This window comes from Culex quinquefasciatus, chromosome 3 (assembly GCF_015732765.1).
Source record: "Culex quinquefasciatus strain JHB chromosome 3, VPISU_Cqui_1.0_pri_paternal, whole genome shotgun sequence".
Lineage (NCBI taxonomy): Eukaryota > Metazoa > Arthropoda > Insecta > Diptera > Culicidae > Culex > Culex quinquefasciatus.
In genome coordinates, this window is record NC_051863.1 from 116,026,732 (window position 1) to 116,039,895 (window position 13,164).

The 13,164-nt window shown below is 36.9% G+C and overlaps 1 protein-coding gene across 2 annotated transcripts in view; it reads left to right on the forward strand.

The window, feature by feature from the left end:
• The window catches only part of LOC6040029 (mucin-5AC), a 355,515-nt gene that overhangs the window by 331,563 nt on the left and 10,788 nt on the right, over positions 1–13,164 (forward strand). For both annotated transcript variants that reach the window (XM_038264629.1, XM_038264628.1), the window contains exons 5-6: positions 6,408–6,502; positions 6,561–7,002. In XM_038264629.1, coding sequence (XP_038120557.1) covers positions 6,408–6,502; positions 6,561–7,002 — 537 coding nt within the window. The remainder of the gene's footprint in view (positions 1–6,407; positions 6,503–6,560; positions 7,003–13,164) is intronic.

The following is a 13,164-nucleotide window of genomic DNA, read 5'->3' on the forward strand; positions in this document are numbered from 1 at the left end:
CGGCGGCGGCTGTTAATTTGCAGAAACTGCAACCGCAAAAGGTGGTCAAGTCGCGACTGAATGAGGTCAGCCTGTTCATTACTGCGGCAATAGTGAGACATTGGTGAACACGTGTGACTTCTTTGAAAGTAAAGGTGGACAATAAAAGAAAAAGCTTGGCTTGACCCGTTTCGTATGTCTCTCTGATATATTCAAAATAAATCAAGTTCTAAATGAATCACCTCTGAACGCGCAACTATTATCAAATATTTGCAAAGCTCGTGAACACGCGTTGCATCGCTGATGCATTAGCAAACATCACCACCTTGAACAGTTCCGCGTCATTGGCGCTTCACGAGATGGAATGCACCTCTGATTACGACCGTCGTCGTAGGTTGGTCGTCGGTATCACCCGCCGCAGTGAAAGTCAACGTCGCCGCCTGCTAGGTTATGTTAGCGATTGCAAACACCGGAACGATGACGACAATTTGCGTGCGCCTTGATAACGTAAATGCACGCCCTGTGTGCGTGCATTAGGGCGATCTTGAAGGGATTTGGTATAGTGTGAAAATTAGTGGTGTAACCCTTGGCTTACTAAAGACATAAGCTGTAAAATTCATGATTTTGCTGTGATTTTTTTTTATATTTGGGTCTTCCTCACCTCAACGTGGAAAGGCTATAACATCACTCAAAAAATTATTCAAACGCGAACAAAAATCGAACACGACGAAAAACTCAAAATTGCTCTGACAGTTTCCTACCGGTTCTCACTTCCACTCTAATCGCTACTGAACACTCTCTCTTTGCTCTCCCTCTCACTCCAATCGAGTAGTACAGCGAATGGCTCAGAGAGACCGATTGCGCTATGTCGCTCAAGGCTGACTCGAAAAAGTCCGCGATCGGCTTTGTTTTGATCATTTATTAAACTGCTTAAAATCAATACTATCAAAAATGTTTTGCAATTTTGTTGATAACACAACATCAAAGCCACATTTGACGGCAATTTCCACCATGCCAAATACAAACTGACGGCAAGCTGCGGTAGTGCAGGTCAAGTGAGCGTCTCGCTGGTATTTTGTTAGAACCTCTCCTCTCTGAACATATTCGTTTGTGACTCGGGTCGACGGACAGAGTAGGCAAAAAAACTTACAAATTATTTGTTTCGCTGTGCGAAGCGATTGGCTAAGGCGCTGGTAGCTAGCGGGTCGTGTTCAAAAAAATCGTTCGGCGATGAGTGAATGATTTCTGATCTTTGAGCTGATAATCAGGACCTTTGCTTCAAATGCCCTTAACTTTGAAAATTTGTGTCAAATTAATGAAAAAATAGGTTAGGTGTCGGAAGCCACTGTGGCTCTTACGTCCTTTTAAATCTACCTCGAGAATTGGTTTAAGGATTATAATTCCAATGATGTTTAATTATTCAATTGCTGGTAACCGTTTCATGAAATATCGCATTTGGGGGGAATTTCTCAACCTTTAAAGGCCGATGTGGTAAGTTGATGAGGTGACATATAACACGGGAAAATTTGTTGATAAAAAAAATCAAAGGGTTTTCAGCATCATGTCAGACTAGTCAACTCGGAGTTTGAGCAATAGTAATTGAGTTGTTCTGGATTTACTCAGTAATTCCGTAGTAATTCCAGTATTTCCTGATAATTCTAGTAATAAGGGACCATCCATAAACCATGTTGACACTCTTTTTCAAACTCTAACCCCCCCCCCCTTGTGGACAATTTCTACTCTTGTTTAATTTTTAATTCAGAATTTAGCAAAACGTTATAGAAATCAATATCAAAATAAGAAGTGAGCAATTCTCCACAAAATCGGCCGATTTTGATCATTTTTATTTTTTATATTTTTTTTATTTGGCTCAATCATTGTGGGGGCCTTCCCTATAATCCTCTATTTTGTGTCATTGGTTTCAACATATAAGTCTCCATACAATTTTGACAGCTGTTCATACAAAAATGGTACGTTAATATTCGAATAGCTGTAATTTTTTCAGTGAATTTTCTGATCAATGTCTTCGACAAAGTTGTAGGTATTGTTGAGGACTATTGCAAAAAAATAGATACACGAAAAAAATGCCGATTTTTTCATTGAAAAAATATTATTTTTTTTTTTTTTGAAATGTTCAAAATATTTGCTTTAAAAATGTCTATGAGACTTTGAAAGTTGGACCACTGGTTGTTGAAATACAGTGGTTTAAGGAAAAAGAAACATGAAAATTGAAGTTTTCTAAGCCTCACCCAAACAACCCACCATTTTCTAATGTTGATATCTCAGCAACAAATGGTTCGCTTTTCAATGTTAAAACATGAAAAATTTGTGAAATTTTCCGATCTTTTCGAAAACAATAGTTTGAAACTTTTAAAATCATAACTAACATTTTAAAAGGGCCAAACATTCAATGTTACGCCCTTTTGTAATTATTTTATGTATGAAATTTCTATTTTTTTCCCAAAATCACTATTTTTTCAAAATTCACAAATCGGCGGCAGATTTTTTGACCATACTTCTCTATGGCTCAAAAGTTGCGGGTTTTGGTCCCCTAAAACATCAAAAAATCTCGAAAATCAAAAAATACATAACGTCATGATTCGAATTCCCGGACGCTTTGAAACCCGGACACCTCATCTTGTTTTATCAATTATTTTGATATAAGTTCGCATAATTATTATTATAACTGTGCTATTTGATGCATTCTAACATCAACTTTCATTTCAAATATTTTTGGACGCTGTAGCCAATGCCAAAACAATTAAATCAAATTAAAACATGAGTTTACCAAAACTGTGAAACATTTCGCTGAAATATTTCATAGGCGTTCGAAGAACCGGGGAGGCAAAGCAGAAATTTATGGTTCTTATTTTCGTAAATTCTATCAATTTTTATACAAATTATCGATTGTTTTGATCGAAACAGCTTATTTGATATCTAAAGAATACCATTCACTTAAATTTCAGTCCAAATTTGTGCGATTCATAAGCAAAATCGAGTGTCCGGAATTCGAATCAAAAGTGTACGGATTTCGAATCAGCTTTCATCAGTGTCCGGGATTCGAATCACAACAAGTCATTTTAATTTTGAAATTCTTGCGAAAAATTGTTAGGAATGACATATTTTGAATACATTTTCTTGAAATTTACTGTTTGTATTACATCCTGATGATATTTCTACATTTCCAACTTATTACATGATTTTTTGCCAGCTAAAACAAAAATGATATGCTACTAAGTGTCCGGATTTCGAATTATGACGTTATTTTGGGAAATTGAGTTTATGTGAAAAAAGCTAATTAAAAAATCGCATTTTTTTTCGTGTATCTATTTTTTCTCAATAGTCCTCAACAATACCTACAAGTTTGCCGAAGACACCAAATTGATCAGAAAATTCATTCAAAAGTTACCGCTGTTTGAATATTTCCGTACCATTTATGCATGGACAGCTGCCAAAATTGTATGGAGATTTGTATGGGTAAACCAATCACACAAAATAGCTTCTTTGGTCATAGGAAAGGCCCCCATTAAGTTTGAGCCAAATAAAAAAATACCAATAAAATTTATTTCCGGGTTTGACAGCGAATTGCCCAAGTCAAAAAACTACATGTTGCAAAACTCCCCCAAAATATAAATAAATACGTTTTTAAGGTTCTATTATTGCTTGCATAAATTACAATTTGAAATAATGTATATTAATTTTGTTCTCAATGAATCGAAAGAATAAAAATCCTCACCAATATGTATTTACATTTAATATAATTCTTAAAGGTCAAAGCTAGCAAAAAGCGGTGCATGATTGATTTTTAAACAGAAAAAAAACATTGAACTTTCATTGCATCCTCATCTTTTTGGACAAAATTTCACGCAAATCAAAGGTCCCTCAAATTGCAAAATTGTTACAAAATAAATATTAACATTAAAATTCTTAAAAATGTGTTATAGTTTTCTCATTTTTGAATAAATTTGATAATTTTTCACTAGAAGCAGTTATGATTAGTTTTCTATAAGATTTTTATTTTGTGTTTTTGAAACAGAGTAAACAATTATCATCAAATTTCTTTAAATTCTCAGTAGAACAAATTATGTCAGAATGTACACCCAAAATTCAGAGTCGCGATAATCGTTCTCTCAAAATTTATTGAGGGCTCAGTGCCAAAATCGATAGAATAATGGTACCAACTCACACCATCATAACAAATGAGTTCATTCGTTAGTTGAATCAATAAATCTCCAACATGTGTCATACATCGACTTCTGACTTCTCCTTGGTCACCAAGCTGTGGTGGCCGAGGCAGCTAAGTCATTGGATTGGTTTGTCAAAGATCTCTGGTTCGATTCCCGTTGTCGACACTTTTGGTTTTTTGTTTGACGGATGAACTTTTTTTGCAAATGAACCTCGAGAGAATAGTTCTATCGCCCATCTCGAGCTGTGTTCTCTGCGTCCGTGAATGGTACCACTATTCTCTTGACTCGAGACTATCATTCTCTCGGACTAGCGCTGCCAGTTTTGGGTGTACGAAAATGTTTCTTGCATCCAATTTAATTTTCATAGCAAGAAAGTTGAAATTGTTTTGAAAAAACATTATTTGGTTAATATGTAAAAAATAATGAGCAAAATTTTCAATACGGTTTTAAATGCTTCATCAAGGGTTAATAGCACACCCACAGATGCCAGCGGATTATGTTGATTGTTTTCAATTGGCGCGCGTTGATAGTGGAATTGGTTCAATGCTGCCCATTTTCTCGGCCATAATGAGCTCGGCGATGTTTCAGCGTTGTTTCGGCCATGGCGCACGTTAAGTACGTACCCAACCCACCTTGGAGGAATGCAGTCGGTGTGGCTGCTTTCCCAAATGGGAGATAAAAGTTTCAATTTTGGAATGTAACATGCACGGTTGTTTCTTTCAAAAATGCTCTACCCCCTGCCTCGTTAAACCAGCCAGTGGAGGGTAAAATTTGTCGAGCGAACGAAACACATCAAAGAGTGTTCAAGGCTTTTGCTCGATTAAAAGTGTCGACGACGACGTGCAAAAAAGCCACTAAAATAAACATTGCACTTAGTGCAGAAAACAACCTTCCCCCGCCGCGACTTTGGGTCACGATGATTAACGGACCACTCTCTAGGTCATTTTTAATAAATAATGACAGTTTAAGCCGTGAAATTTATTCTCGACAATTAAGCGGTATTGCGACACAATGGCCCGCAACACGGTCGAACGGAGGTTTTTTGAGAGAGCAAAAACAAAAAGCAACCGTAAGAATTTGGCCAAGAATGCAACGTTCACGTATGATAAATAACAATATTTAATTTTTCTTAACCCCTTGCTGTATTCGGGTCGTCATCGTCTGAACGTGTGATTAAGTGAGATGAGTAGCTGTTACTAGACATGTTACAAAAGATATCATTTTTTCATGATGAAAAGATGTTTTTTATCCGATGTGGTCAGATCTCATCTTATTTTGACAAAGTTCCAAAATTTATATACATGAAAAATATTAAAAATTATTTTTCCTCTGCAAATTAAGTTTCTCCGATCCGATTAGTGCGCTGACCACGGGGACGCGTTGTCTTGTTTTTGCATGCTCATTTTCATTTCTTTTGTGTCGCTGTTTGTGTGCTTGGGTGCGCGGTTATTATAAATAGGTGAAGGGATTTTATTAAATGATCATTATATTGCATTATTATATTCAATTGATTATATAATCACACTATATTTTACACTGAACACATTATACAAAACACATATGAAACTGTAAACTGGAGCGTTTGGTACGGTATGTCCACGCATCCTTCCTCCCCTGTAGATTCTGTGAAATGTGATCCGTTCTCAGAATCCTCTCTGCGGTAAACACAACGTAGTAGGGCTGGCCGCTTTAATTTTTGCATTACATTTTCGGGTGTTCTCGGATGTACTGCAATTATTAATAATGACAAGAAAAGTGCTTGTGGCGTAATCTAATCACAAGACTTTCCAGCATGCTTTCATCGGACTGGCTGCGTTTGTGTTAGATTAGATTAGATTAGATTAGATTAGCAAATTAAGTTTCTCCGATCCTGAAACTTTGCTGCAAACTGTAGACTCTTGAACGCAATTAGTGATTAATTAACCAGCAACCGGTTAATTAATTGGCTGAATCGACTTCCATTTGCGTATTTCCTCCTTCAATCACCCGGAACCACACCCCCAACAACAACAAACAAAAAAAAAACAGAGAGGTCAAACAACAACAAAAAGTTAATCAGCCGCGTAAATTCGCATTTGCATGTTTGGTCAATGCAAATTTAATTGGCCGTGGCGTGGTGTGTGGGTTATGCACTTGTCACCACGAGACCTCGGTCCAACAACCTCAATGCAATTCTTTAAATCCAACAAAAAAAAAGCTTTGGTTTTAACTCGAGCCTTCGTTTCTTTCCGCCCGTTTCAGATGCTATCGGTACAGTCGCCCGGCTGCGCGGGGATGGAGCGGCTTGGCGTTCCTGCCCGCAGTTCGATTGGATCACCACCACTCCGAGATGAACGGTAAGAGAGTTACACCTTAAACAGGTACCAACTGTGACCTCTTCCCTCTCTCCTCCAGAAATCGACGATTACGAGTGGACAGCGGCACCTCCGGCACCGCCGCCGCCATCAACAGCAACTCTTCCACCATCTATCAACATCATCCCAACGTGCACAGCCATCACAGCCATCATTCAGCAGTAGGAAACAGCAGCAACAGCACTAGCAGTAATTTTATGAGCATTCATAACCACCACGCCCAGTTCCACCAAGCGACGACGACGAGCCGGACGACTGACCAAAAGGACACCGGAAGTTCTGGCGGCAGTTCGAGCAACAGCTATCTCAAGGCGGCCAGCACCGGGAGCAGCAGCACCAGCAGTAGCTTCTACGGCACGATCAACAACAACAGCAACAACCTGTGCAGCGCCAGCACCATCAGCAGGTGTCCGCACCACGTGGCCCTGCCGGATGGGGAACGGGGACCGGACCGGGACCTGCAGATACGGTCGTCCAGCCAGGTGAGCTTGGATTCACGGGGTTGGGGAGGGATGCAGACGGCGGAGTTGCACAAAACTTAAGAGCCCTTATTAGAACACAATTAATGTTGTTACAAATAAAAATGAATTATCTTTGCGCTAAACATACAAAAAGTAGGTCTGGCCGTTTTTTCAGTGCATTGCACTCATCCATGCCAGATAGAAAGATAAATCTGTAGTATACAGATTTCTTGATCTCAAAAATCACAAAAATCTGTAAATACAGATTTTTTTTAAAAATGATTTGATTTAAAAATTTAAACAATTTTGTAATTGAATTGTGCTTTAATATGATTAAAAAGCTCAAATCTTTTGTAAAAAAAAATCTTCAATGGCTTCGAATTTGACATGATACAGATAAAATACAGATTTATTTTCAAGAAAATACTGATATCCTATTAAATAATCTGTCATCGTTGTTCGCACTGAGGGGTGAAATCGGGGAAAATGCGGATACGTCCACATCTCGAAACGCGGCTAGTTTCCCAAGTCCTGCCATGTCAATTGGAAGGAGTTTCATTTTGGGTGGACTACGGAGAACCGAGATAAACATCCCCCAAGATAAAACAGTACAGAATTGACCACAGGAACCATGTTCCTGTCCAAGGACGGTCCAGTAAATTTGGCATATTGACATATTGTCGTTTGACATGATTTCAACAGAGTAGCCTACTACTAGTTCCAATTAGTAAATCAATCATATCTGTCCTACTGTGTCCGATTCCAGGTGCCCGGGGGAAAAATTGTGGGAAAAAAATCTTTGATCCATTGAAAAGGGTCAAACTTCATAATTTTTCAATAGCAATGAAGAATAAGAGTTGTCAAGGTTAAAAAGGAGTTAATGTTTTTTTTCGATTTTTTTTTAAATTTGTCATTTAGTCATAAAGCAGGCCCGTAGCCAGGGGGCTTCGGGCTGCAGCCCCCGAAATTTTTCAAAATTGAACTACCTTAAAAATCTTAAATCAATGATTGTGTGTTCTCTTCCCAGAAATAATTTGTAAGATAGAGAATCAAGAATTGATTGATCAAACTAAGTAATTTGCCTGTCCATTGCCGGGCTCAGTTTTTGTAGATTATGGATCCAAAATTTGGATATTTAAAAATTGAGCTGCAGATTTGAACATTGTTTCATTCAGTAACATCTCATTTATCTTGTAGTTTTAGCATTACATTGGTTAGGATGGTCCAAATCTGGGCTTACTTGGGGCTATCCCCTGAAATCAAAGATTTACGCATCACTAGCCTAAGTTCCAAAATTTGAGCTTTTTCTGACCACTGACCACCAAGTTTGGGCAAAATCGTCAAATTGTATGGAGAAAAGCCACTGTTTCAGTTTTTGACCAATGGAAGGCGCAATAACTATCCAGTTCTTATCAATTTTCAGAACTAATATCTTCTTTAAATTTGGAAAAACTTTCCCGAAGACACCTTATTTTTTTTGGGTTTTTTGCTAAAAAAGTTATTAACCTTCGAAAATAGCAATTTCCGGCCCTGCTCTAAAGGGCTACATAGAACTAATTACCGTCATCTGGGGCGGATCGGGACTACAGTCTGAATAGGGACAGCAAAAATCCTTAGATCTTGTTGTCTTATTTTTGATTGTAGAACTTAAGTATGACCCCTGAAGAACCATAAAATAATTTAGAATTTTTGGATTCAATGTGGCGGTCAAAATGGAGGTCAAGAAATATTTCTGGTGTTTTTTCAAAGGTCTAATAAACCAAATTTCCAGTTTTTGCTCTTTGGGTGCTTTTGAAACCGTCAGGGGTATTAAAAAACACCCAAAAAGCAAAAACTTGGGGTATTGGACCATTAAAAAAACAGATGCCGAATTTGATGTTAAAAACAAGCAAATAAAACATGCCGATTTCATTTGTTCCTGATTCGGTTATCCGAAGTCATTCGAACTTCGGATAATCGAAACTTTGGATAATCGAGGCTTCGGCTAGTCGAATTTGGATTGTAAAATTAATAGCCCTCCTTTATTTGCATTAAAACTTTTAAACTGTTAATACATGTTTTTTCTGTACATTTTTCAAAATTTATCATAATTTCTCAAAAATATTTAGATTTTGTTTTCAAAAACGAAAGCATTTAATAAGAAAAACATTTGAGTGAATTTTGACTATTATCAGAAAAACCCGATTTAATCCCACCAGGGGTGAGATAGAGCCTTTCTTACTAAAGAATATAACTTCTCTCAATTCACAACATCGACTTGATACAAAAAATCTTATGATGAAAGCAAAGTATTATTAATGATGTGTTTTCTAAAAGAAATTGAAAACACAATTTTCACCTATCGAATATTTTTAATCGTACAAATTCTTAGCTTCCAATGCGCAAATGACGACACACACCGCGGTTTTGGTTTTCTAGTTTTGGTACGAGCCCAAAAACCGAACAAAGCAGGTGCAAAGCAAAACCGAATTAACCGCACAGTGGGAAGCTTGCCATTCAGCGTCTACGAAAGTGAGAGAGTCAGAGATAGATATTTTTACAACCGCACCACTACACACTCAATCGCAATACCTTAGGTAGATAGCCATTGGCGTCGCGAGCATTGAAAATTTTGAAAACGATATAAAGCTTAGAAGCTTCGAAAGCTCCTATTGGAATCCAATGAACTCTGTTTAATAAAACGACACGACAAATGAAGCCTACTTAAAGGCAATTTTAGGAGCACACGGGAAACAAATTGATTGTACCCGGATGAATGTCCTATGTCAAAAAAGTTTTTGCATTAACATTGGACAGTTATGCAAAAACGGACAGAGCAAAAGAAACCGAAAAGCTACGATATCTTACATGTTGAAGGAAACATCGGTAGACAAGCTACTACGAACGAGTATAAGTCGAGCCGAAACATATGCGCCAGCATTCTAGCGCCAGTATTCGAAGCTCAACTTGACAAAATCGATGCAGTGTGATTTTTTAGCGATTTTTCGGTTTAAAATTCATGCTGAATCGACATATTTACGAAGCTGGAAATGACGTCCTGGCTTAAAGTAAAACCTATACCTTTCTTTAGTAAGAAAGGCAAAAAGTAAATCGTTCTAAAAATTGATCGGGATTGCCGATCGATGTCAAATTTGTTTCAGATGCTCACTCATGGTCTGTACTATGAATGTAGCAAGAAATTTCGAATAAAATCAGAAATGAAAAATGTTGGCGAAGGTCAAAAGGTGGGCTTTTACCTTTTTTTTAGGGATTTTGTTTCTTATGGTAGGTCATTCAAACGGCTCTAACTCCAGAACCATATTATGAATCTGGATGAAAATTTGGGAGGTTGTAGAGCTCGAAAAATGCAATTTTTTGAGATAAATAAAAGATATGAAAATGAAAAAATTGGACCATATTTTCATTTGGAAACTGTGTATTTTCTGGAAAAGTCTGGCCGCATCCGAAAACAGATGGATAATTCGAAATTTGCGCGGCAACTCGCCCAGGTTCAGCACACTAGCTTTCATCTGCATTTAGGAGAATCGAAATCGGATTTATGGGAGCTGAGAACGGCGCGACACAAAATTTTGCAAAATTTTACCACATAGGAACATCACTCGACCTCCACGGAATTTATTTTCTCAAAATTCGAGGGTTCGAGATAGACGAGTTCTATCAAGGTGAATCGATAGAGCGTCGAAAATCGATGCAGTGTGATTTTTAGCGATTTTTCGGTTTAAAATTCATGCTGAATCGACATATTTACGAAGCTGGAAATGACGTCCTGGCTTAAAGTAAAACCTATACCTTTCTTTAGTAAGAAAGGCAAAAAGTAAATCGTTCTAAAAATTGATCGGGATTGCCGATCGATGTCAAATTTGTTTCAGATGCTCACTCATGGTCTGTACTATGAATGTAGCAAGAAATTTCGAATAAAATCAGAAATGAAAAATGTTGGCGAAGGTCAAAAGGTGGGCTTTTACCTTTTTTTAGGGATTTTGTTTCTTATGGTAGGTCATTCAAACGGCTCTAACTCCAGAACCATATTATGAATCTGGATGAAAATTTGGGAGGTTGTAGAGCTCGAAAAATGCCATTTTTGAGATAAATAAAAGATATGAAAATGAAAAAATTGGACCATATTTTCATTTGGAAACTGTGTATTTTCTGGAAAAGTCTGGCCGCATCCGAAAACAGATGGATAATTCGAAATTTGCGCGGCAACTCGCCCAGGTTCAGCACACTAGCTTTCATCTGCATTTAGGAGAATCGAAATCGGATTTATGGGAGCTGAGAACGGCGCGACACAAAATTTTGCAAAATTTTACCACATACGAACATCACTCGACCTCCACGGAATTTATTTTCTCAAAATTCGAGGGTTCGAGATAGACGAGTTCTATCAAGGTGAATCGATAGAGCGTCGAAAATCGATGCAGTGTGATTTTTTAGCGATTTTTCGGATTAAAATTCATGCTGAATCGACATATTTACGAAGCTGGAAATGACGTCCTGGCTTAAAGTAAAACCTATACCTTTCTTTAGTAAGAAAGGCAAAAGGCAAAAAGTAAATCGTTCTAAAAATTGATCGGGATTGCCGATCGATGTCAAATTTGTTTCAGATGCTCACTCATGGTCTGTACTATGTATGTAGCAAGAAATTTCGAATAAAATCAGAAATGAAAAATGTTGGCGAAGGTCACCAGGTGGGCTTTTACCTTTTTTTAGGGATTTTGTTTCTTATGGTAGGTCATTCAAACGGCTCTAACTCCAGAACCATATTATGAATCTGGATGAAAATTTGGGAGGTTGTAGAGCTCGAAAAATGCAATTTTTGAGATAAATAAAAGATATGAAAATGAAAAAATTGGACCATATTTTCATTTGGAAACTGTGTATTTTCTGGAAAAGTCTGGCCGCATCCGAAAACAGATGGATAATTCGAAATTTGCGCGGCAACTCGCCCAGGTTCAGCACACTAGCTTTCATCTGCATTTAGGAGAATCGAAATCGGATTTATGGGAGCTGAGAACGGCGCGACACAAAATTTTGCAAAATTTTACCACATACGAACATCACTCGACCTCCACGGAATTTATTTTCTCAAAATTCGAGGGTTCGAGATAGACGAGTTCTATCAAGGTGAATCGATAGAGCGTCGAAAATCGATGCAGTGTGATTTTTTAGCGATTTTTCGGTTTAAAATTCATGCTGAATCGACATATTTACGAAGCTGGAAATGACGTCCTGGCTTAAAGTAAAACCTATACCTTTCTTTAGTAAGAAAGGCAAAACAATTCTAATTTTATCGTTTTGGTTTTAAGAATATGGTTAGTTACATATCTAAGACCTTAGAGAAAAATGCTTGAGAAATATCTGTGTGTATTTTTTTATTACTTTTTCGTAAACCTTTTTTCCGAAACCACGCGTCCAAAATGCTTTCTTTTGGTCACATTTTTTAGTTTCCACAGTGGCCAATCTCCAATTTTTATTTAATATATCAAAAATCGGAAGATCAACTAAGTGAATACTTATTATCAACTAATTTTCACTTTGCGCATGAGCTTGCGATTTTAAAGGAAGAAATAAAATGATATAAATATTCAAAACGTTAAAAAAAATTTAAGCTTGGATTCAAAAACTCTGAAATTAAATTAATTAAACATCACTTTCAAATTATATAATTTCTGATCAATAATTCATTTTTAAACTATTTAATTTCTATTTTTTGGATTTTACAGATTAGAATTTGCATTTTGAAAATTTTAAAATTTCTTTATTATTTTTTTTATAATTTCTTATTTCTGAATATCAATTGTAAATATTTTCCAAAGTTTATGTTGCCACCTTTTCAAAATGGACCAAAAAACAAAGAGCAAATACAATATTTAAAAAAAATAGCTTCACAATTTTAATGGAAATAACTTATTTCGATTAAGTCTTTTTAGGACCAGCGACCAGGTCGGTCCGGAAAACAAATTTGAAATGTTTTTCCTGCTTTGATAATCATATACGACATGTTTGGGCTCGTTTAAAAATATTTAGAATTTTTGTAACATGTCGCGGAACCGTGGAAAGTTTTTTCTCACGAAAAAAGGATTTCGCCATCAGCTAGATATTTTGAAAACTAATGATGCAAAACAACTGTACTGATTTAAAGTGTGTTTTGAACACTTTTAAAATAATAAAACCATAGCTTGT